Raw genomic sequence first — 24,413 nt, forward strand, 5'->3', positions numbered from 1 at the left:
ATCTGTGATTTTTAGTAACATGGGTAACAGCCTATTCATTTTAAGTGTGATTTATGTACATATATGTGTGTGTACAGAGCACACGTAACACATTATATACTGTCTATACAGCATATACTGTGTTGCTCACTGCAGGCCGTTGCACAGGAAGGTGAAATGAGGACAGCCGAGGGGACCGGACCGTGTCCTGCCAGCTCCTTGTGCTGAGCTGTTCATGTCTGGAGATGCCATTATCATCACTGGTGGTTTTACCCATCATTCCCCAATTTTCTCCTGTGGCCAAAGAGGAAGTAACATGGACTGAGACAGCTGGGACCTCCTTCCCTTTCTCTGGCTGAATAGGCTGGGATGTTTTTTCTCTTTCCATTTCTGGGAAACCCATTAAATCCTATTCCTCTGCTTTCCTCAGCTGCGTTTCTGATGACTCCGTGAAGCAGTACACGTCAAAGGACCATCTCGCCAAGCATTTCCAGGTTCCTGTGTTCAAGTTTGTGGGCAAAGACAACAAGGTAAGTTCCAAAATCACCTCTTAGATATTGCATCAGCCCTGATCTGGCTGAAGAGTCTCAGCAGAGAGTTGGCTAACACTAGAGTGCAAATGAGTGGCCCAAGGCAGATGCTGCTCTGCCCGTCCAAGCAGTTGTGTCTTTAGGGAGCCTGACACACTTATTTTAGGAGACAGTGATGAAAACAACTAAAATAAAATAAAAAGGACAGTTGTGGAACATCACCGCCGTAGCAGGTGAAGATAATTGTTGTTTACAGGGTAGTCTTAGTGGACTTGTATGCTGGGAGAGAAAAGCGCTCCCAGTTACCAAACAGAAAGCTGTTGAGTTAGGCACGTTACGCAGTGTCCTATCTTTAAAAGATGACAGTCTATAGTTTTGAATCTCTTCCACCTTCTATCTTCCCTATCTCTTGTGAGTATAGATACCAGGCTTCCAGATACAAGGCTCCCATACTGTTTAATTCCAGGTGAAACCAGGCCATCCAGGCTGGTGGTGCATTGGGGCAGAAGCTTTGTAGTGGGAGGACAGTTGAAGGATAATGCCGTTTTCCTATTGCAAATACCTTTGCTTTTCTGTGCTAGAAGAAATCAGGTCTTTCTGTCACTGTTGTGATGCTCAGCCAATGCTGCTTGCTCCAAAAGGCATAAAGCTGCCTCTCCAGTTCCTGGAGAGCCTCGGGAGGGTTAAAACGGATGAGATCTTTCCAAATTCAGAAATGTCGCTTGGCCGTCTGGTTGCCACCGCTGCCTCCAACCTGCATCCTCCTGGCCTATGCAATGGATTTTGCTTCAAACTTTCACCATTGACCAACCATTCACAAATACTTCCTTTCCTAATTGCTGCTTGCAGGGGTCTTGCTTACTCTCCTTGTCATTTAGAGGGCAGGGAGCAGCAATCCTTTAGTGTGCAGAGAGAAAAGGCAGCTGTCTGCCTGCACTTCGTGTTCTCCTTCTCCCCACTGCTACCAGTCTTAGCCCCTCAGCGACCTGCATTTTCCTCCTTTGCCCCTCAGTCTCCTAGCTTCATCAGCTTGCATCAAATTCTTCCGTGCATTTTCATCTCCTTGTGGGCCTTCGTGCCTTCTTGGCCTGCTTCCTACCATGCAGCTCCTACCAGTCCATGCGAGCTTTTCCAAGCTTATTCTGGGCATTTTCATCCCTTCCTCTGGAGCATCATTTCTGCTTTCGTATTCCGTGTCTCGCCCTTGGCTAACAGACAGATCACAGAATGTATAGGATTGGAAGGGACCTGGAAAGCTCATCCAGTGCAATCCCCCCATGGAGCAGGAACACCCAGATGAGGTTACACAGGAAGGTGTCCAGGCGGGTTGGAATGTCTGCAGAGAAGGAGATGCCACGCTTTAAGATCTCAGCCAGGCACTTGGCAAATGTTCCCTTTCCTGGGCACATAAGAAAATGGAGCAGCCAGTTTGGGTGGGGATGGTGACAGTGGATAAAGACCTTATTGATGCGGGGACAGAAATGGCCGTACACTGGGATTCTGGTTCCCAATGCCGCGCGTTGACTTGGCCTGCTGTCTTGCCACCCTCCAGGAGGTGTTCCTGCACTGCCGCATCCTGGTCTGCGGGGCGCTGGACGAGAGCTCTCGCTGCGCCCAGGGCTGCCGGCGGCGGGTGCGCAGGTCGGCCGCGACTGAGAACGAGGAAGAGGAGCAATCTGGTCGCGTGGCAAACCACGTCCTGACAGGTGGCCCCATCAGAATCGATTTTGACGACTAAAGCCCACCCACTGGAGCATCGTCTCTGCCCGAGACCAACCTTCCTTATCAATGCCTTTTTTCATGGTTGTGTGAGAAACAAGGGCTGTGTGGTGAAGCCCCACTTGAACCTCAGGACTTGTTTCCCTAACTGCATGGTGATTATTTGTGATTTATGTTTGGCACACTGAGTGCGACCTGGACTGCAGAACAGTTGGATTTTTACCTGCATTTCTTACCAACAACCCTTTGGTTGAAGGGACCCTATTGCTTTGCAGGCCTGAAGCGTTACCCAACTTTATCTTTCCCCGTATCCGTCTGCAGGCTCCACAGGACTCTCTCATTGACTAAAGAAATGTTATTCAAGCCTTTCTTTCATCAGACAGTACAAATAGTATCATAGCTGAACATGTTTGCTATGCAGTTCTGTGAATAATGCTGAAGCTGAGATTTTGGACGAGCATTAATAAAAACATGTATAAAAATATATATCTTGTAACATGTAAAATCCTTGGAGCTATAAAACGGTTGTTGCTACAGGCAGCTAAAGCTCAGATCTATCACGGGCACATTTAAATGTTATTTCTAAATAGTAAAAGGTATTTTAAAAGACTTGATTTTTTAGTGTCTTTTGATGATTGCGTGCAGTTTAACACTCTTGCATTTCGTGTATCATTATTTTTCTCCCACTTCTTCCCGCACCAAAACTTGTGGTGCCTTTCATAAGTGCTCTAGCACCTTGATTGTAAGAAAAAGACCATTAAACATTTATAAACGCCCCCTGCCAAGCCTTTGTTTGAAGGTTGCAATGCATTACCCTGGTCTAGAGAGGCTGTGGCTCTGACGGGGGGATTAGAGGAATGCTCGTTAGGTATTTACAGCAATCATTTGTAACGTGGTTAGTCCTCAGGACACTTGTCCCCAGCGAGCCTGGTGACAAGGGACGTGGCAGCGTTGTCTGAGTGACTGTGTGTATTCGCAGTCTCCCGGCAGGTGAGAAGTCCCCCCAGCCTGTGTTACCCGCTTTCTACTTCGGCTGAAAGCAGCCAAATTGCTGCCTAGGCCAAAATTTGTTGCTGCTTTCAAATGGACGAGGAGTCTGTTTGAAGGGAGCACTTAGAAGGGAGACACAAATCACCTCAGTGATATTCTACTTCACAGATTTATTCTTCTGGTGAGTGAGATTCTAGTGAGGAACAGGCATGTGATGGGCTGCGTGTTTCAGGATTTTTCTAAATGGCTCCAGGGCTGATTTTCCAGTTTGGGAACGTGTGTGTGCGTGTTAGAACAAATGCAAATGTTTCCATGATGATAAGTAAATATATAATGGAAAGACACTTTTCATGTTTTATCTACCCATACACGAATGAAAAGGAAATGAAAAAAACTCCAGGCAATGAAATGAATTATCTGGTGCATTCTGGAAAGGCAACTGGAGGTTTTTTGTTCGTGTGAAAGGGACATGAGGTAGCAGTGGAGGGAAAGGTTCGTTTCCTGGCTTATTTCTGTTATTGTGCGCATTGTTTGGTTCTTCCTGACAAATGCATGCAAAGCGGCCTTTCTGCTCCGCAGCTAAATTAGCTGTGAGAGTAATGAGGGGAGGAAACGCTGATGCTCCCGAGGATCCGACCAACACGGCCAACGAGACTTCAAAATCCCAGCTGCATCAGGGCTGCCCAACGTGTTGTTGTTGTTCCAGCTGCTGCCACCTCCTTCTCTCTTAGGATGTAAAGCAAACATCTCAACATTGGATGTCCAGGAGGAAACACTTATTTTATACTGTCCCGGTCCCTACTTTTATGTCCTCAGCAGAAATGGAGATTGCTGCTTGAGGAGCCATTGCTAGGAGAGGGCAAGCTGACCAAATGGGTTGAACATCAGCAAGAATTGCAAATAATGCTGCCGACAGGAAGCCGTCGGGTGAGCACAATGTCGTCGTCTTGTTCAGAACAGGGTGGGAGCAAAGACGATTCCTAGTTTGGCTGTAGAAGTTTTACTGTACTTCTTGCACTGGATTATCTGGTGGTCTGAGTCCCTGCCACCACTTGAAGGCTCAAAAGTTTCCTTGTAGAGCTGCTCATGGGGTTTTTCAGGTTACCACAGCTTAATTTTGGAGAGAAAAATGCACTAATGCCCTGTGTGTAGCGGTCGGTAGTGTTTTGGGATGAATGGTGGTCTGAAAGCATGGAGAAATGATTATTTATAGTAGTGGTGTCTCCAAAGCGTCAGTGTGTAGATCGTTTCTTTGCAGAACCCTTCCATTTCTCCAGTGAATATCATCATTTGTTGTCAATTGCTTGGCTTGGCTTTAACCCGATATCACTTGAGCTAGAAAATTCTTTAAGCCATTTGCCAGCCAGCCGGCTATTGAGCGTAGACAAGATAGATTGTTGTTGTCGTTGTTTTTAAATTTTATCATTTAATCGTAAGAGTATGCTCACATTTAGAACTGTCAACAGGCAGCATTTCACCAACAAAATACAAAATTTGGGAAGTGTCTGGAGCAAGAAATGCTTCCTTCCCATTCCTAGCCAAACATATGTACGTGTTTCTTAGACGGGTGATCAGATTGTGCAGCCTCATGCTCTGATAGACACACACTGCAGTGAACCCTGGCAATGCGCTATTCACTCTCTAGTGAATTAGCACGGCGAGGAAAGGACGTCATTGTGTCTGATCAGTGTAAATTAAGGTCCTCCTTAATGGAAAATAGCCCAGTACCCATCATGTGGTCACTTACGTTTTCCTGGTCTTAATACCGGTGGGGTCTTGGTGTTTCAGGCTCTTTGGGGCCAGATGAATGTCTCATTGCTGCTCACTGTAAAGCAAAGATGACTGGCAAGAACGGGGCTTGAATAATTTATAGCTCCGTGCATACATTTAAACACAAACTAGGAGAAAAATAACTAAGATGAACTCTTTCCATTCTTGTGAAATCACCCTTCTGTAGCCTCAGCTTTTCTGTGGCAGATGGAAGAACATAACCATAACTATGTTTGCAGAAGACGCTGAAGTATTTATGTGGCATCGCACGCGCACCCAGCAGCAACTTCCTTTCAACGAGAAACGCAAACGAGAGCTGTCCGCAAACGTTCTATGGAGATGAAATTCCACAGACCACTTTAAACCCTAATTTTGCATGCGATAAAAGCTCCCCGTAGCAGATGGAAGTATTAACTGCGTTTTGGACAGGATGCTCGTCTCAGACTGCTGATGACTCCTCAGCTGGCAGCATCTCTGTCCCACACAGGTACCATCTAAGCCCTGCCCTGCCTGACAGATAAGCCTCCAGGATTTCACATATCTCATCCAAAGCAACCACGAGCCTCCTGTTTCTCTTGTGCAAAAGCTGGAGGGGGATACCCAGCCCTTTTGTATAAAAAGGGATCCTTTGTTAAATGATATAGGAGGAAAATAATTCAATAGGTCTGGATGGCGCTGCCAAAGAAAAGTGGCTTTGTCTCCTGAGACTATGGGAGAGTGCTGGGATTTCACATCTCTGGGCTTTGGTTCCCTTCTGCCCAGATTCGAGGAGTTGCGCCTATATCAAACACACTTAAAGTCCTTCTCATGCTTACCGAAACCCTGGATGTTTTAAATCGTTTTGGGGATCCAACAGGTGTTTGAATGAGCAGTTGTCTCAGGGTGTATAATGATAGGCTGGAGAACGCCAGGGATGGGAGTGAGCAATATACTCAAAGTAAATTACCCCTCTTCTTCAGTCTGTCACCAGTGGTAGAAAAATGTAAATAATGTGTCCATGCACTGGGATTTTCAGGGGTTGCAGAAACCTAATGCCTTGCACTGCAAATTAAGGAGTTAAGGGGCTGGGGGAGCTAATACACATGTGTCTAAGGCAAATAAACAAGTGAAGCCCCTTGTTTATAACCATCACTACATCTTGTCTCTCTCTCTCCTGATCAGGCTGTAGAGAAAATTGGCATCGGATCATTCGGGCCGATGGACTTGGAAAGGGGTAGGGCTGTTGAACTGCAGCTGTGGTGGACAGCAGGCACCGCCGCTCTTATAGCCACAGGCCGTCTCCCCTTTCGCTCCCCTCTGCCCAAAAGCTGTAGTTGATGTGTATTGCTTGGCCTGAGTCCCCCGTGCCGTGCGAGGCCTGAGAGAAATCGCTGTGCTGAGGTGCGGTGTCAGAGAGGGGACGCCTGGCAGCAGGCTCGTGCAGTCCGGGTGTCTGCTCTTCCTCACAATTCATCTCGCTCTTCCTCGTTGCAAATGCAGGCGCTCCTTTGGCTGTTCATGAAGGGCCGGCAGCCGAGGGTCCAGACGGTGTTGAACACGGTGTCTGCGATAGATTCGCAAGCTGCAGCGGAGGAAAAGATCAGGGAGGTGAGTAACAGGCACTTGGGGATGTCTGAGGGCTGGCTGGAAGCCCTCTAGCCTGAGCCCTGCACTGACTTGTGTGGTATTTGCAGTTGGAAGCATGGGCGCTGCAGTTTTTCTAAATCCAGAGGTTCTCTTCTGCTGAACGGAGGGCTCTTTTCTCCCTGGGGTGGCACCAATCTGGCACCAACTTCCCTCTCCCTAACCCCTCTCCTTTCTAGCCTCTCTCAGGCTTTTCTCATTGACGGATCATGTAGGGCACTGCAAATAGCACCGTTTACCAAGCAGGTGTCCCAGCAGACCTCCACGATACCGTCTTTCCTGGCTCCTTCTCCCCTCCGTTGCCTATAGCCACTAGTAACCAAGCTTTCCTGCTTTTGGGGAGGTACAATGCCAGCTGCCAGCCAGCATGAAAAATCCTCCTGCAGCTGCAACAGTGGAGCTGTTGATATGGTCTGCCTTACTACTAGCCCCTTCTCTTCTCCAAAAGTAAGCCCAAAATGCTTGTCATTAAAAAATGAGCTAAGGCTAGGTCTTTTAGAGCTTACTTGCTGGCACTAATATTGACTGCTCTATGCGTAATAGATTTTGGAAGGTCTTTGGGACTGTCTCCTCTCGTCTTGGCCTCTCTGAGCAACTCGCTCTGCTCCTGCTGCTTTGGGAGTCTGCTCAGCTGGAGGGGTGGCAGCATGTCAGTGGGAAAACTGAGGCTTTGGTTAATTGGCTGTGCTGCAGCCGGGATGTTTGTGCCCACGTGAAGGGAGTGCAGCTGCTCTTCCCCTGCCTGCTTTCTCTGAACTCCTGCTGGGTCAGGGGAAAGAATCCCAGAGAAGAGCTGGGCTGGTGGTGGAGAACTGTGCGACAGGAGCTGCTCGGAGCAGCCCTGAGGACAGGGAGCAGCAGGTATAGAGCACAAGGCAAGAGGAGGCAGAGCAAGGGAAGGAGAGGATGGCTCAGATGTTTGTTCATGTTAGCAACCCTTGTGCTTCCTGAGGCAACCAGGAGATGCTGGAGGAATCTAGTCCTACTTAACTGTAGCCAGAGGTCGCTTGGCTCAGCCAAGGAGTGTGGACCTGTGGGTAAGGATGACCAAAAAAGACTGGCTGTACTTGGCCTGTAGCACTTGTATCTCAGTCCACATCTTTGTTTTGTCTTGGTGGCCTGGACACTCTTTCACAGAGGTCACCCAACGCAGCCTTTACCAAAAAGCTCTTCTCAAACTTGCAGACTGAGCGTTTTAAACTTAGGCAAAACCAGGGTGGCTCTTGAACTGCTGACATGTCACTAGATCGTTGTCAGCACAGGGGCTCCTGAGCAATCCAGACCTCCCCAGAGCGGCTCAGCCACCACCCATGCTGTGGTGTGTCCCTGCTGCCATCGTCACCTCTTCCCTGTGACCCAGCTCCCAGACAGCCCCTGTCCTTGGCTCTCCCAGTTTGTTGGCCCTTGGCCATGTACAGGTTTCAGCGTGTGGCTTACTGGCTCTGGAAGGGTTTTTTGACCTCCTGTGAAAGTGTTTGAACTCTCAGAGCAGGCATCCAAAGGTTGAAGGGATTGCTTCCAGGGTTTTTTTTTTTCTAGTGGTTCTTTTTTCTTCTTTCCACATGTGTTTTGTAATGTTTTCCAAACGTAAATAATTCTAGGTGGCCGGTCTTGGGGCAGAAGTGTGTGTGTGCAGATCTCAGAACCATGTGTTCTCACTCAGCTCTGACTCATCTGTGACAAGCACAGGACAGATGCGCTGCTCCCTACTGCAGACTTATGTTTCTTTTGGCAAGAAAAGGGCTCCCTGCCCTCCCTCACCTCCCTGTTCCCCCGCAGGGGCCGCGAGCCGGGAAGCCTACCTTCCACCTTGGAGACAAACCCCAGGCTGCGCTTGAGGTCGGAGCAGATGGAGTGGAGGCACCAGCGGAACTTGGCGTCGCAGCGGTATTTGTTGGCCCCGCACGTGTCGTAACAAATATCCAGCTGGTTACAGCACTTGGTCATGGCAGGGATGCCCAAATCTAGCTGGGGAGAGAAAAGAAGTGTCCCATGGCTGCCTCCTGGCCTCAGACTCAAACAGCTGCCACTGGGTGAGGTTTTGCAGAGCCCAGCTGGCTTCTTTTCCAGAAGCTGCCCCCAGCAGGTAGGGCAGGAGGAGAGAAAACATGCTTTTCCCTCACCGTGTAAAGAAAGTGGTGACATTAATGCAGGACAGACCACATTCGCTTCTCTTCTGTCTGTCACCTCTGGCAGGGAGATGGGGAACAGGCCCTTCATGACCATTTGCTGGTTCTCATTTGGCAGAGCTCACTGGAGAGCAGCCTGTCCTTGCCAGCAGTGGCAAAGGCCCCTTTTCTCTTTCCTCCTTTTCCCCCAACCTGACAAGTCCCACTTTTTGGCCTAATAAATCTGCTATAAGTGTTATTAATGCCTAATTTCTCACAGATGCACTTGCAAGGCCAAGCACAAATACAGCTCGGGCAGGGGAGTTCTGCTCGCCTAGAGGTGCTATGGGGGAGATTGGGCAGAAGGCCTGTTGACCGGACAGACCGGACTCATTGGTTTATTGTAAATTCTTCCTCTTTTTGGCCTTTCTCATGTGGTATTTAGGAGACGAATTGTTTCTTCATTGCACTCGACGCTCATGACCGCCCGCATAAGGAGGAGGGACCACAGAGATGCTCACAAGGTTTGTAATGAAATGTAGTTTCAGGAACTACTCTAACATGAAAAATGGGCTGTAAAGAGAGGATTTTTCAGAGCCTAATTGCTGGAGGCCTCATGGGCAGCAGTAATGCATGAGCTAAATAGTAGTTCTTGCTCATAGAGCCTCATGGGAGTGCTTTTCCTGGTGATTCTGATATTAATTGCTTTTAAAATAACAAGTGGGTGCAGTAATAAACCCCACAGGTTTATTTCAGTGCTTGGCAAAGGCAAAAGGCATGGGAGGGGATGAAGGGCCACGTATGGAGAATGCATTCAAGTATTGCTGTTTGCACATCATGCTCTGTCATTGAGCTGCCCAGTGTTGAACATGCTCCCTGTTCTATCACAAGGGCACGGGATTGCTCAAGGCCTTGATGAAATACATTTCTGCACATGCCTTTTCTTAAGTGATATTTCCTGGCTTTTCCAGAGCTCTGGCTTCAGCTGCCAAGAGAAGCCATCACACAGTCACTGCGTAGCCTTTTCCCTCCCCAATATTATGAGGTGGTTGCTGTGGTTAGAGAATTGCATCATTTGGGAATGGTGGCCGTGTGGTAGTACATACACTTTCAGGTACCTTGAGCCCCAGAAAATAGGAGCTACAGCCGTTGGGTTCTTGGGGTTTGTAGTGAGGTCGCGGCATCGGGGCCTTCCCTGAGAAAGAAAGGAAAAATGTTAGGAAAGCCGATCTTCCCCGGAGTAGCACCAAAAAGCAAGGAGTGACAGGCAGCTCCCCTTTGGCCTGCATCTCCAAACACTTCATTCTCCTCCAGGAGATGCACGGAGTGAGGGAAAGGTGCTAGAGCTGGCTGAGGATGCGCTCAGCTCACTCCTGGCGAGGCTCAGTAGCCTGGCTTAGCTTGTATCTCCTCTGGCATGGCTACTGGAGCGCTGGGTTGTGCGTAAATTGAGTCCCCAGCGCTTCTCAAATGTTTAAAATGGTCTGAGTTCAGTCTCTAGGTCTGAGACTCTCCCCAGCTCTTAAAAATGGGCAAATCCCTCTCTGCAGCATTGGAGTGTGTGGTTGAGCAGCCCTTCGTGCTGGAGTTAGTGCCTCGGACCTTCCGAATCTCCTAGGAGCTTTTTTGTGTGCTTCCCGAGAGCTCTGCACAACTGGGATCACCTTGGCTGGGTTTTAAACTCCTCCAAGAAACCACTAGCTAACCCACTAGCTTAGCAAGGGCATTTCTTTCTATCCTCAGTTCATCCTCAGAGCGTTGGTGAGCTATGGATCTCTGCAAAATGGTGCTAGACCGTGCATGTCTGACGTTGCTCGGAGCAGGAGGTCGTCTTGGTCCATTTTCTGCAGGTGGTGATGCACTGCCGCATTTTACAAATCATATCTGTCCCTTTTTCTCTGCTCTCCCCAGGTGTGCTTCTTAGGCACAAAGGAGCAAGAATTTCCTTTGTGAATAATTATCCAGTGTAGAAAGAGTCCAGCAGATGATCAGTCCTTCAGCAGCAGTTTCTTTTACTTTACTCAGCCGTGCAAGGGGCTTGTTTAAAGGTGGAAGAGGATTCTCTAGCGGAGAAGTCGTGGAGACCAGCCTGGTGTGGAATCAGCTTTCCCTCTACTGCCCCTTGATTTGTGTTCGGTGCTGGTTCTGCTTCTGTCCCAGCTGGGTTTACAAAAGGGAGATCGCGGATGCAAAACGAGGTGTTAAAACAAGACATTTGAACTCTGCTCTAGGGAAACTTTGTGAGCCGTGTGAATGTTCCAACCAAAAAATGTGTGAGTTGAGCCTTCTCTAAGCCCATCACCTCTAGGGTTAAGTTTCTGCTTCCCTGAGCACCGCTAGAGAATTTATATAGACATAAAAATAGATCTAATTTAGCCCTTCAGGCAGGGTTGGGTTCTTATAAACACTTCCACTGTTTTCTTGTTAATTTTTCAGGACACTTTTTTCTGTCAAGGTACCTAAAGTACCAGTGGTTAATATAACCACAGATCTGCCGTGTTTTTGAGGAGCCCTCACAGGCAAACGCCTCCAAAGCTCTGACTAGAAATGTTCCCAGCACCTTCTAAATTGAAAAAGTGCCAGAGAGGTTTTGTTTAAACAACAGATTTGCAAGAAATAAACAACAAACTGAAATCCCGTCCAGCTGTGAGATGCTAATAGCCAATTTTCTCCAAGCTACAGAAATGCACGGTGCACCAAGGATTTAGCTGTCTGCAAGCCAAGATAAAGCCTCTAGTTGATTTTACCACCAGGTGATGGCATTTCTGTGGAAGGGGTTTCTCAGGACAGCAGTTACTACTACGTTTCTGCCTTTCTTGGCCCCTTTTGAATAGGTCAGATCTGCTTCATGCTCCAGATGTAATATTTTAGTGCAGGAAGCATTGTTATTTTGAGCAGGTAGACAAAGGGCACAAATCAGTTGGTCACAGCATGCCATCATTATAGGATTATCTTCACACTGAAACATAAGTCCGTTGGGTTACGCTGATGCAAGGTAAGGTCTGAGTTCACAACACATTGCACATTACGCTATTTTCATTGAGAGAAGAAATTATGTCTATATATGGGCTGAATCTATACAACTCAAGGCTCACATGCGATCCGATGAGCACCCAGGTCTGGGTGCAGTGTACAGTCTAGTTGTTCTTTTGGAAGGGAATGAGCGTTGGGACTCAGAATTTAAATGTCCCTGAACTGAGGCATGAGGCAGAGGAAAGTTCAAAATCCAAGGTAGATTTTGCAGGATGGGGTCAAGTTTTAATGACTTGCTTGTAATATTGACAATAAATTATGTTCGTGCAGCATATTGTCAATTAATGGGATAAGGTGGCAAGTCACAGTAGAAGTGAGACTGCCTGGAGATATGGGGATAGCTGAGTTTCCAGAGAAAACTGTTAAGCTGAAGCGACAGCTATTATAATGTCTTAGAAATTCGTCCTGAGGAAACAAAAATCGGACATGAGAATTGTGATGACCAACAAAACATTGAACTGCCTTCAAGATGAGCCCTTGCAGGAAACCTGCCCCCTCCTCTCTGAAAAACAAAGCTTAATCATTTCTAAAGTGCCCCTCTGTGAACTCTTTCTCAGCAGATAAAGTCTGAGCCACCACAGTTAACCTCTCTCCTACATCTTGTTTTCTAGCTAACAGGAAAACAAAAGCAAAGCAGAAGTAATCGGCGTTCCTGACTCTCCATGAGCCTCCACTCCGTGCTCTCGGCATCATTCATTGCTTGCTCCTCATTACAGACAGGTCTGCGACAGCAAAGGGACTTGGGGGGTCACCCTGGCTGTTTTCTAGCGGCGTTTCAGCAGGGGCCTGTTGCGGTCTGTCTGCTTGCTGCAGGGCATCGCCGGGGGACGCCAAAGACAGCTGCCGGCACAGCGGGCCCTGCCCAGCAGCACGCTGACGAGTGATGCTGGTGCACAGAAGCATCGCTGAGGAAGCCTGTTCTTGGGAAGAACTATTTCAGGGCACTGCCTTGTTGGCACGGCCTTAGAGGAGAGCGAAGTTGAGTTTCTAATGGGAAGCACGTTTCCCTAATGCATTTTAATATCTCCAGGCTGTTGTAGCTGTGCCAAGAGACTGGAAAACAGCCAGCTGGCTGGAACGGCTGCTGGCGATGCAGGAGGTCTCAGGCACTGCGGTACTGGTACGCTGGCAGCGGGAAGCGAATGTATTTGTGGGTGAATAGATGATCTTGGGGCTCTTTGCTGGTTTGAGTGGTCCATTGTTACTTCTGCAGCGCAGGCTTTGAGCAGACCTTGCTGCACATACTGCAGCCTTCTAGCGCTATGTGGAGAGCCTGACTTTAAAGGCTCTTTTCCCACAGCCTGGATGTTCCTCCTCATTGTAAGCGCCCCCCAGGACCAAATGTTGGGCAAAACCTTGAAGTCCTGCCTGGGCAGACAGCTGAAGGAAGCTATTGAGGGATTTACTTCCAGTTCAGGCTGTTTCCCCCCGACAAATATGCCAAGAAAGAGATTTTGTGAGGAGAAGGAGATATTTGCCAGCAAATGCGAGTGTAACCCTAACGTCCTGATTTAAGGGAGTAATCCATCAAGTTGGTTGTTTTCAGACCTCACTAGCTGCTGAAAAACCAAGAGGGGAGTCCTAGAGCCAGAACAGCCAAGTGCTACGTGCTCGACTGAAGATGGATGTGGCAATCACAGGTGAGCCCTGACCTTTATCGTGCTAAAATAAGCTATTATTGATGTCTCTTGCCTGAAATGAAAGGGAGTAGAAGGCATAATTTTTGCTTTGTGCCTGGGGAAAAAGCAATTGGCCCCTGATTCAGCAGGAAGATGATGAAGATGGTTTGTGTTTGCTGTTCTGAGCACAGACTGCGTCTCACTGGTTTGGGATCATCGCTGCGTCCCCTCCACTTGCAGTTTGCAGTGTCTGTGCTAGAGACCAGCATGAACAAATGGTCCTGGAAGGGTCCAGAAAGACACCTGGAGGCAGGTGGGCAGCTTTTCAATAGTTTGCTCCTCCAGCCGGTGATTAATGAGTTGTTCAGCAGAAGATGAGAACAGTACCAACGACATGCTTGTTTGTTTTCCATTCTAGGTAAAACATTTCTTCAATAAGACGCAGGATGCTCTCAGGGAGCAGCAAGCGTTTGCACCGCTCCATGGAGATGCTTTTCCCCCTGCCCAGAGCGCAGGGTCAGGGAGAGTCCCGGCCTTGGGATGCGCCCAAGAGCGACGACTTCTCCAGGACTTGGTGAGTCCTCAGGCTCCCTGAAACGAGCTCTGAATATCAGCCTGGCCTGCTGCTCCCTGTTTGCTGTTAGCGTGGGGCCTGGGGAGCAGAGCTGGCAGGAGCGGGAGGACAGATGTATAAACATCGTTTAGAAACAAACCAAAACAAAGAATAGAGTGACTATCAGCAAGTTTGGTGATGACACCAAGCTGGGAGGAGTGGTGACACTGGAAGCTGTGCTGCCATCTAGAGACCTGGACAGGCTGGAGAGTTGGGGGGGGAATAACCTAACGAAATTTAGCAAGGGAAAGTGTAGAGTCCTACATCTGGGCAGGAACAACCCCAGGTTCCAGTATAGGTTGGGAAATTACATATTAGAGAGCAGTGTAGGGGAAAGGGAGCTGGGGGTCCTGGTGGACAACAGGGTGACCATGAGCCAGCACTGGGCCCTTGTGGCCAGGAAGCCAATGGTACCTGGGGTGGGTTAGAAGGGGGTGGTCAGTAGGTCAGAGAGGTTCTCCTGCCCCTCTACTCCGCCCTGGTGAGACCCCATCTGGAATCTTGTGTCCAGTTGTGGCCCCTCAGTTCCAGCAGGACAGGGAACTGCTGGAGAGAGTCCAGCGCAGCCACCAAGATGCTGAAGGGAGTGGAGCATCTCCCGTGTGAGGAAAGGCTGAGGGAGCTGGGGCTCTTTAGTTTGGAGAAGAGGAGACTGAGGGGTGATCTTATTAATGTTTATAAATATACAAAGGGTGAGTGCCATGAAGATGGAGCCAGGCTCTTCTCGGTGGCAAACAATGATAGGACAAGGGGTAATGGGATCAAGCTGGAACACAAGAGGTTCCACTTAAATTTGAGAAAAAACTTCTTCTCAGTAAGGGTGACAGAGACTGGAACAGGCTGCCCAGGGGGGTTGTGGAGTCTCCTTCTCTGGAGACATTCAAGACCTGCCTGGACACCTTCCTGTGTAACCTCACCTAGGCGTTCCTGCTCCAGCAGGGGGATTGGACTAGATGATCTTTTGAGGTCCCTTCCAATCCCAAACATACTGTGATACTGTGAACTTTAAGGCTGATTTAAAACTCTTCTTGTGGCCCCGCTTTGGCTAAGCGTGGCCCACCTGCCCTCTTGCCCTAACGGGGAGCTGGGGTCCCAGCCCTGCAGCATCTGTTGCCCCCAACACCCTCGCTGCTGGCCGGGGAGGGGTGGGAGATGCTGCTTCCCCCCACTGCATCTCTCGGGGAGCATTTGCAGACAGCCCTGCGCAGACTGGAGAGGCACAGCCCCTGTTTGGGAGGAAATGTGATGTGTGCAGACTGCACCTGAGTCGAGGGGATCTCTCCAAAGCATGGAGTCTGTGTCTGTGAAGAGGAAGGAGAGGGGTCGAAATCGCCTCTTTGCTCACCAGCCCAGGCTGTCGCTAGGGACGTGGGATGAGGGTGGTGGGAAAAGGGCGGGCTGGCAGTTGTGGCTGGGCAGGCTGAGGTGCCAGAGGACGGTTGTTGCTGAGGGGGCAGTTGTGGGAGGCTGGGGAGAGGACACAGTCTGCAGGAAACCTCCTTGCTATTCCCAAAGAGGTTGTTTCAGCAGGAATCCTGCTGGTGGCTGGTGCTGCTGGTGCCTCTGCCTGCCCAGCACCCCACAGAGCTCTGCACAGCCAGCCCCCTGCCCTGCCCGCTCCCCCTGAGATGTCACCCCCTCTGTCCTGCCCCCAGGACAAACCAAACCCTTCTTTTTTAGTAAAACCACTCTGAAGTCCGAGGCAAGTGGCAGCTGCCTCGTTCTGCCTCCAGTACTAAAGGTTCCTCCGTGGTGACCGCCGGTCTCGCGTACCTTGCTGTTATCTCCCCTCCTCTGGCCCATGCTGTTAGCCAACTGCTGAATAATGACACTCCGAAGGTTGCTGAGATTAGGGCTGCTGGTGGCACAACCCCCTCTGAGTCAGATTTGCAGGGCCTGCAAATCTGTTCTCCCCTCCAGGGCCTCGCTGCCCACCCTCCTCCTCTCTGCAGGGCTCCGGGCAGCCCCATCACCTCTGTGCCCTTCCTGGAAAACCCCATCCTCTCCTTTTGTCCCCTTGCACACAGAGCATTGGCTTCAAGATCAGTCTGAGAGAGAAATAGGAGGGTTCGGTGTGCCTGTGCTGGCACTAGCAGAGGACTTGTGTGACTTTTTGGTCGAGTCACAGATAGGAGCTGGTTGTGGTCTTGGGGAAGGAAAGTGCTGTGAGTTTCCACACGAGAGGGAAAGAGGGGAAAGGGCGAGGAGAGGGGTGGCAGCGGGAGTGAAGTTCACTTACCATATCGACATCTGTACTGACAAACGCCGTTTTTTCCCCCAAGCAGCTCCAAGAAGGAGTCGAAGTAGCTGTTGACCGTTTCAAAGCTGTCCCGGATGGTCTCGATGCCCCAGTCTGAATAGGATGACTCTGCTTGGGGAGCTCGGTGGGCTGTGTTCTCTGGTGTCGTTTCCTCGGTACATTGCCTCAAGCCCAGCGTCAGGCACAGAACCGCTGCTTTGAAAAGCAGCCGCATGCTGCAGTCTAGACCCAGGCTGCGGAGCCCCCGTGCAGGCAGGGAGGAGTGGGACCGAGCCGTTGTGCGTAGCAGGCAGGTGAGCTCCCGTCTCCTCTGGACTTTAAACACTGCTGAGGGACCCAGCATGAGGTCACCACAACCAGAGTGCAAAGTGCACAGCGGAGATCCGGACCAAGTTCACCTCTCAGAGTAACACCGGGGTTTGTTTTTGCACAATCCCGCTGGAACGGGCTCAGCCCCTGCCGCACCGGGGCTTCAGCCTCCCCAAAGGGGACTGGTCCCTGGGGTGCTGAGCGGGGCCTGGCTGGGTTGTGTGGACACAGGGACCCTCCGCCTGCCCCACCGGCACCACACGGGCTGCCCCTCTCCCTCCCCAAGATCAAGAGTACCTCCTTGTCCAGAATTTCTGCTGCTCAGGTAATGGGAGTAAAGGATCATGAGCAGCCTGAGGATAAGGAGCACCCCTTGCCTTTTCCCTAGGCAGGTAATGGGGTGGGATGAGACATCCACCCAGCCTGGGTGCTGTGGGGCATCGCTCCTCACGAAACCTGCAGGACCCCAGGGCTGACACCCCCAGAACAGGCTGCCTGGCAGGGACAGAAACCGGGGGCAGAGAGCACCCTGTCCTGCTCTGGCTTGAGGGTGCTGGTGGGCATCCTGGGTGTTGCTGCTGCAAGTCTGGGTCTAGAAACACAGCATTTGGGGCAAACTCTTGTTGCATCCCCTCCAGTTAGAGGATCAATGAGATAGATTAATATTGGCCTATGATGGCTGGTTGTTACAACTGTTGTGTGACAACAAAAAAACGAACAAACACCAACAGCAAAAGACAATGCAAACCACTGATCAAGAATAGAGAAGGGAAACAGTATGGGAAGGCTCTGGCTGCTCTTGGAAAGCTTTTTGGATGTGCTGCAGCACAACACTGCCCCTCTGAAAGAGCAGATGGACTGATGTCCGTGGATTCCAGTGGCCAACTTCAGCAGCCATTTCTGTTTGACTGGCCAGGCTGTTGAGCCGAGACTCTCCAGGGACAAAGGGGAGACAGGCAGTGGGTCTTTCAAATGCATAGCAAACATAAGTGCAAATTCTGACGTTTTATTGTTTTGCAGGAGACTCAGCCCTGCTGCGTTGGTGCTTCTGGAACTCCAGAGCTCTGCAGTGCCCGAATGCCTGCGCTTTGCTGTGTATGGCCCTGCGTCCTGTGCTCCAGACGTGGGGAGAGGAGGAGGGACCACAGCTGAGTCTTGGCTTCTCCAACAGGTGAGTCAAAGAAGCGAGGAGGAGAAGCAAGTGTTCTGGTGCCCACCGCTGACCGCGTTCATGCTCAGTGCCCCTCAAAGAGGGCGTGGGGGCTCCTCATGTCGGCAGGCGGAGGTGATTTGGTTGCACAGCCACAGCTGATGCCTGTGTGGTGCCTCTCTGAACACTGTTCCATAGCCGGAGCTGCTGTCCCAGCCCACGGGAGGACGCTAAGCTGAGTTACAGCATGTAGGACATCCCAAGGGAACCTTGGGAGATAAACCCAAAGACAGAGGCAGACAGCATCAGGAAGGGAGGTTGGCAGTGTCTAAGCTGCGGACAAAGAGGTGGAGCGCTGCAGTGCCTGGTGAGAAATTATGATGATGTTTTGGTTTGAGCTAGAGGTGCCAGGTTGCTACTGAATGGTCCATTCTCCCGAGCCTGGGAAGCAGCAAGTCCGTGCCTGTGGTGAGCCTTTGTGGAACAGGGTGTAATCGCGGGCACAGAGCAGTGGGGACGCTCATGAAGCGAGGGCTCCCCTGCAAAAGCACTTTGCAGGGCAGGGCTGGAGAGCTTGGGCCTGTCAGTCATGGGGGTCCCTTGAATTTGTTGTCAAGGAGTCCCAGTAAAGGGAAATACGGGTTCAACAGTCCCATGCTGTGTCTCTGTTGGCTGAATTAGTGCCCTGTGTGATGTGCTGGTTTGTGGCCCTAGTGCTCTTCACCCTCAGGAACGGCCTGGCAGCTGTTAATGTAAAAAAAAAAGAGCAAAATAGCTATTCAGAAATAGCTTGGAAACACAGCGTAAAGCCCCCGGGTGGCTGCACTTGGTGCCGCGCTTTTATACGGAGCCTTTTAGGGTTGCTCTGGAGGCAATTCCAGAACACGGCTTTTCTTCGTCATCCCATAGTCCCTGGTGGTTTGTCCATGTGCTGCTCAACGTGGACAGACGGAAAAAACGCCGGCGGGACTGCGGAGGGTGCGAAATGCCTGTTGCATGAGTTGTCCGTGCTGCGCCAGGCGGGACAAGCAGCCCGCAGGGGACTGTTTGCAAATCAGTCGGAATGACAATAGTTAGGAAAGTGGAAAAGAGCGGGGGGAGCAGCTGGCAAAGCGCAGAGCCTGGGGAAAGAGGAGCTGGAAACTTCCCTGCGAGTTCATCCCTTGTTGTGTTGAAGCAAAAGTTTGTGAATGAAAAAGCAACCTCTAGGTGCTCTCCCAAAATGTGGCAGCCCCTTTTCCCTACCCTGGGGACGCGCCACCCTCTTTCCTTAGTCCTGCTTCATTCCATCCCTTCCCACACTCGTCTCCGGATACATTTCCAGTCCAAGCAAGCAGCTTGGTTGCACCCAAACTTCACGACCTGAAGACCAGGAAAAATGGAGGATTGAGTAAAACTAACAAACACTGCACAAAACCTCTCCCCACACACAGTTATGTTGGGGAATTGCTGCTCAACAGCTGCAGAAGTGAGGGCTGGGTGAAGCGGGTGTGCACAGCGGTACCTGCAGCTTGCCTGACCCACCGCAGTTGCAGGTACCCGCTCCCTGTGCCAATCTTCCTCTCTTTTAGGATTTGAGAGACGCAGATGTTGTTTGCCACGACAGTGAACTCTGATGACTGGTGTTTCTGAACCTCATCTTGACCTCGGGGTGAGCAGCTCCTGACTCTGTGCATTCATTTCTGACTCTGTAATGCTTAAATTTAGAGCAGCCCTTGGGCTGCAATGCGTCAGTCAGTCCCAGCGACACCGTCGGACTGTTGGCAGCTCCTGTCAAACGGAGGCAGAGCTGACTACGTTTAAGCTCAGCCTAAAGTGGGGACAATAGGCACTTGTAGTTAAGGTTAGTGGGTAATCTGCAGTTGGTTCCAAGCCTGGTTTGGGAACTGGGTGAGTCACTGGTTATTGGAACAGGAAATGTAGCTGGATGATTAAGTGCCCGAGTCCCTCTCAGGCAGGTCAGAGTCCAGCAGCTGGGTGGTTAAGGACCTTGCTCTGGTCCTGCATCTCGTCCCATGAAGCCCCTGTGCTCCTGGCTTGGTAATACCAGCTCAATGGCCACATCTACCCAAAAGGGGCAGCCCCGCTTCAGCCGTTACCCGCCTGGGGCGAGGAAACACCCCAAAAAGCCCAGAGGGTTGGAGTAAGCCCTGTCCTCTTGTTCTGCTTGTGTTCCGGTGCTGGCCCAGCTTGCCGAGCGCGACACAGCAGCAGCGTGAGTGGGGTAGCCTGGGATGGAATCGATTCACATTTCCAAAATTAAAAAAATGCTGGTACACTTTAGCCTTATTTCCTCTGCTGTGGCTGCCAAATCTGCAAGCGCATGAGCTGCGTGGGGAAGGGAGGGCAGCTCCCCAGCCGCAAGCCAAGTGCTGTATCAGCAGCGCAAGGCTCCATCCCACAGGCAAAGGGATCAAGGCTCCTGACCAGCCCATGCTGTGCTTTTTTGCAGGTTCCCCATGCCCACCAATGAAGTACGAGCTCCACTGTTCTGAAGGAGTGAAGCAGAGGAACAGCCGTAGCGTATGAACAGCAGAAACCTGATTGTGGAAGCCATCAACCGGACCTTCCTACAGGTAAGTGCTGTCTCCTGTTGCGCTGGGGATGTCTGTTGTAGGATGCTCTGATCATTCTTCCCCTCCCGAGAACTATGACCTCTTGGCTTTAGGAAATGGATGGATTTGTCACCCCTGGAGAAGGGTCTCTCAGCAGCTGCCCCTTTGCTGTGTGTTTTGAGCTTCAAGCCAGAAGCTCGTGCAGTTCCCCTGTCACTGTTAAACCCCACACCAGCCACTGCCATAAATCAGCGCGTTGGGCAGCCAAGGGCTGAGCCGCCCTCCTCCCTCCCAGCACGTCAGCCCCTTCTTGCCAGTTTTTGAGCCCGGGATCATCTGCCCAGCACTCCGCGGCTCATGAGCATGGTGTGTTTCCCACTGAGATGCCAAGTTTGGGTCTGAGAACGTGTTTAATAGCCATTTGTGGTATGAGCATCTTCTACACCTGCCCGCCTAGATGATGGAGTGAAACAAATGAGCTTGGTTTCCAGGAAACACATATGGTGAGAAAAATCTCAGCCTGAGATCAGATTTACAACAGCCACATAGGAAGAGAGTTTAATGTGGAGGATTTTTCACTGCTAATGGCAGTGGCTTTTATTTTAAGCCCTTTTTTTAATTTACATTAAAATTTTTGTTACAAAAGTCCTTAATAGTAAGGTAGGTTCTCAGTTGTCAGTCACTGTGAGCCAGATGTTTGTCGATCAATCACCTTTAATACAGAACTAGATTCACATAGGAGCAGCGCTCTTGATCCAAAAGCCCTTGGAGAAATGCAGGTGTGAGGCAGCAGGCAGCAGCACCCCTGCAATCCCGCAGCGTTAGTGCCGGGCGCACGGACAGCACTGCACACGAGAAAAGAGGGAATACAGATTGTCTGCAGGTAAAAAATTAAGCTTACCCCTTCTCTTCTAGTAATCTGAACGTTTTGATCCGATGCGCCTCAGCTTTAGTTTTGAGGGATTATTATTATTATTTTTTAAACTGAGTGAAATATTCCACTGGCAAAAGACAAACTATTTTTCTTCCCCCAAGACTCGCACATCATTGAGTAGTTCGGTGCTTTAAAAAGTCCCGCACTAACCCATTTTTACTGGCCGAGTGATGCCTCTTAGAGACTGTTGTTCCAATGCTGTTTAACTCTGGCAGGACTGGCAGCTGAGGGGAGGGAACTGCTGAGCAAACTTCCCCAACATCTCCCAGGTTTCTCATTCACCTTTTGCTGTTGGTTGAACAAAACAAAACAAAACAACCCCCCATTGCTTAATAGAACTGTGATTTCTCATTGCTGCGACCATTCCTTCCTTCATTTGACATATAAAGGCCGTAGTGTTTTCTTCCACTACAGCAGTACCTAAGCAGTCATTAATACTTTTTATTCAGTATTCAAATTTTACAGTTTTAAGCTTTCAATTATTTTAATGTGTCGTCAGTCCTCTGCTCACTTGAGGGGGGAAAAAAAGCAGCTTTTCTGCAACAGGACAACCAGATGCTGTTTTCTAACTGTGCTCATGGTGGCAACACGTTGATAAAAACAATTAAGCTTCTTAACTATGCTTTTCTAAAAGCATTTACAGATGTCCTGGAGATAATGAGAGAAAATTAATGCCCCAAAGGCTCCTAACACCACATTGTTCATCGTGTTCTGTACTCGCAGGAAGCGGCCGGACGGACCTGCAGCCACAGTTACTTCTGGAGCTTAAGAAAGTAAAACAGATGGGAAAGAGAAAACCATGGCGAGGAATGGAGATGAACTGCACCGCGTGAAGGGGAGAAAACTCAGGTCAGTAGAAACGCTATGGGGCTTTTTAATTATTACAATTTAGTGATCAAAAATAAGCTCTGATTGCCTTTTCTTTGCCGATTCTGTCTACATCGGATACTGCTCTAGCCTGGCAGCGGTTGGGAATGAATGAGCAGTACAGACAGCTGGTGGAGCTATTTCTGGTTCTTGTTTTTATTTGTTTCCGTAAGCACTGGCTGGACTGTTTCACATCTGCCAAAAGCACAGGTAAAACGCGAGAAGGTGCAGGGCTCAGGGTAAACAGGTCGGTAGGTCCCATTGCTAACAGGCTCAGTAGAAATTGAACAATGCGTTTTCCAGCAAAGATTTTAAAGTGTCTTCTGAAAGTTTGCAGTTTCTCAACCTATAGTACCTTAAACTGCATTCTTAGTGTTCCAGAGGTATTTCTAACAGGTTAAGAGTTGTTTTCTGTTACCTTTTGGCTCAATTTTCAAGGTTTTATTGAGGCAGAAAATCCAATTAACTACAATTGGAAGTTTTTCCTTGGTAAAGACTTCAGGCCTGACCCCTGAATCAGTAAAACCATCGTCATCCAGAAAATCAGACTGGTTTAGGTAGGGTCTGGCGCAGCTCACTCTGATTCTTGTCCTCGCGCTAGTGGAATATTTTAGCCATTTTTGCTAAAAATCCCGGCTCAGGAAAGCGAAACCTCCCTGCGGCCTCTCCCCGCCCTGCCGAGCTCTTCTGTGCTGGGGACGAGCAGGACAAAGGTCAACAGCTACAGCAGCCGCAGTCACATCTCCCTCAGAGGCTTCAACTTCATGTCAGCGTGAGGATGACTCGTCACCAACTACGGTCCCTGAAAGTCACCGAGTTCCTCCCACGCAGGACCGCTGGCTCTGCGTGGGCGGCGTGAATCACAGCGGCTGGTGGGAAGAGCAGCAGCGATGTGAGCAGCACCGGAGCCTCGGGACGAGGCCCCTTCCCACCGATTCGAGGGAGAGAGGAGGCGGCACGAGGCGCAGCCGCGCAAGGTGAGCGACACCAAACCGTCCAGAGCGGGCACCTTCTCTGGCATCCGTGGGTAAAACACGTCACCGCTGCGGCCGGCGCTCGGCCCCCGCAGCACAAAAGAACGTTTGCAAAATCAAAAGCATCTACAAAAGATTGAGGATTATAAATAGGCCATCTGTTTCTCACAAAAACCTTGAGAACTGGGAGGACAAGGGTGGAGAGCGGTCTGTGAGGACTATGTATTACCTCATAACCAATTTGAAATTCCAGTGTCCTAAGGCACGATTACTTTGATTAATGAAGAAGGTAATGTTCCCATCCCCGCTGCCCAAGGAACAGATGTAGGAGTTTGCTACTAAGACAGAATAAAAGCAGCATTTGTTTATGTGGACAAATATTAAAGAACAAGATGTGGTGGGAAGGCGGGCTGGAACTGTTGTGTCTGACACAGCACTGCGGGAGCAGCTCGTCTGTGCGTGTGTATCTGCTGGCTCACGTCTTTCACGTTAAGAGCCAAACTGACCACAGAGGCTGAGGAGACGAGTTTAAAAATCAGGGCTTTTGTGAAAGTGGAAAAACAGGCTAAAAACACAATAATAACCCGTTCCCCAAAGAAACACAAACCGTACCCACAGTTCTCAACAGCAGTGGAGAAAAGCAAGGAGTTGAATGTCTGGGAATGGAGGAGGAGGAAGGGGTTTAATTGGGGCGCCCCCCCGCTGAACCACTCGCCCTCGGTGGAGCAGCGTGGCCGGGAGGACGCGGAGCGAACGCTGTTTCCGTGCCGTCAGAGGGGTGATGGTGAAGGGAACACCACACACAACACTACTGTTAGTTGTGGCCCTGATTTGTATTTTGTCCTTTTTGTGTTTCTTTTTTTTTCTGTAACACTCATAGACCTTAATATGTTCTGTTCATAAAACCTTAAGGGGATATTTGAAGGGAACTAAAAGCATGTTTGTTTTGTCCACAGATGAAACACCGGTGTAGCTGAAGGCTGAACCTGTAGTGGAGTGTTAGTCGACTGTAAACTGGAGGAGATGTGTGTATTTTACACAGGCTGGATTCGCAGGAGACCAAGGACGAGGCTGCATCATTCCAACTCTGATAAAGTGCACGGCCTTCGGAATTCCTGTCCCCGCTCGTGGAGCCATTTATTGGATACTGCAAAGACATCAAGGGATTGGATCACTGCACCTGGTTAACGTCTGCTTCTGTTTAAGCTAAATCTATGCTACTGGCCATCCTTCAGTTAAGCACAGGATTATCTTCATTTTCTAAAGCATTTTAATATACCCAGACAAATGTGAAGTTGGTCTAATAAATACAAGAGCGGAAAAAAACATTCTAGTAGCTGCCAAAAGACTTAAAGTAGATATAGTATTATATATAGAAAA

The 24,413-nt window shown here is 49.8% G+C and overlaps 3 protein-coding genes across 8 annotated transcripts in view; 1 reads left to right on the forward strand and 2 right to left on the reverse strand.

Moving 5' to 3' along the window:
• OIT3 (oncoprotein induced transcript 3) overlaps positions 1-2,635 on the forward strand; it is a 29,713-nt gene extending 27,078 nt beyond the window's left edge. For all 3 annotated transcript variants that reach the window (XM_080348345.1, XM_080348346.1, XM_080348347.1), the window contains 2 exons: positions 410-509; positions 2,062-2,635. In XM_080348345.1, coding sequence (XP_080204471.1) covers positions 410-509; positions 2,062-2,247 — 286 coding nt within the window. In that variant the 3' untranslated portion in view covers positions 2,248-2,635. The remainder of the gene's footprint in view (positions 1-409; positions 510-2,061) is intronic.
• A 3,795-nt stretch (positions 2,636-6,430) lies between these two features.
• PLA2G12B (phospholipase A2 group XIIB) lies at positions 6,431-16,458 on the reverse strand (the record flags this gene model as incomplete). Its single annotated transcript, XM_080347931.1, has 4 exons — positions 6,431-6,549; positions 8,414-8,579; positions 9,826-9,914; positions 16,224-16,458. 4 exons carry the CDS (start codon positions 16,456-16,458, stop codon positions 6,431-6,433), a joined length of 609 nt encoding a protein of 202 aa, XP_080204057.1.
• Positions 16,459-22,199: 5,741 nt separating this feature from the next.
• Positions 22,200-24,413, reverse strand: part of P4HA1 (prolyl 4-hydroxylase subunit alpha 1) — a 32,744-nt gene continuing 30,530 nt past the window's right edge. For all 4 annotated transcript variants that reach the window (XM_080347462.1, XM_080347463.1, XM_080347461.1 and 1 more), the window contains one exon: positions 22,200-24,180. In XM_080347462.1, the coding sequence (XP_080203588.1) occupies positions 24,110-24,180 (71 nt within the window). In that variant the 3' untranslated portion in view covers positions 22,200-24,109. The remainder of the gene's footprint in view (positions 24,181-24,413) is intronic.

The sequence above is a fragment of the Nesoenas mayeri genome (assembly GCF_963082525.1).
Source record: "Nesoenas mayeri genome assembly, chromosome: 7".
Lineage (NCBI taxonomy): Eukaryota > Metazoa > Chordata > Aves > Columbiformes > Columbidae > Nesoenas > Nesoenas mayeri.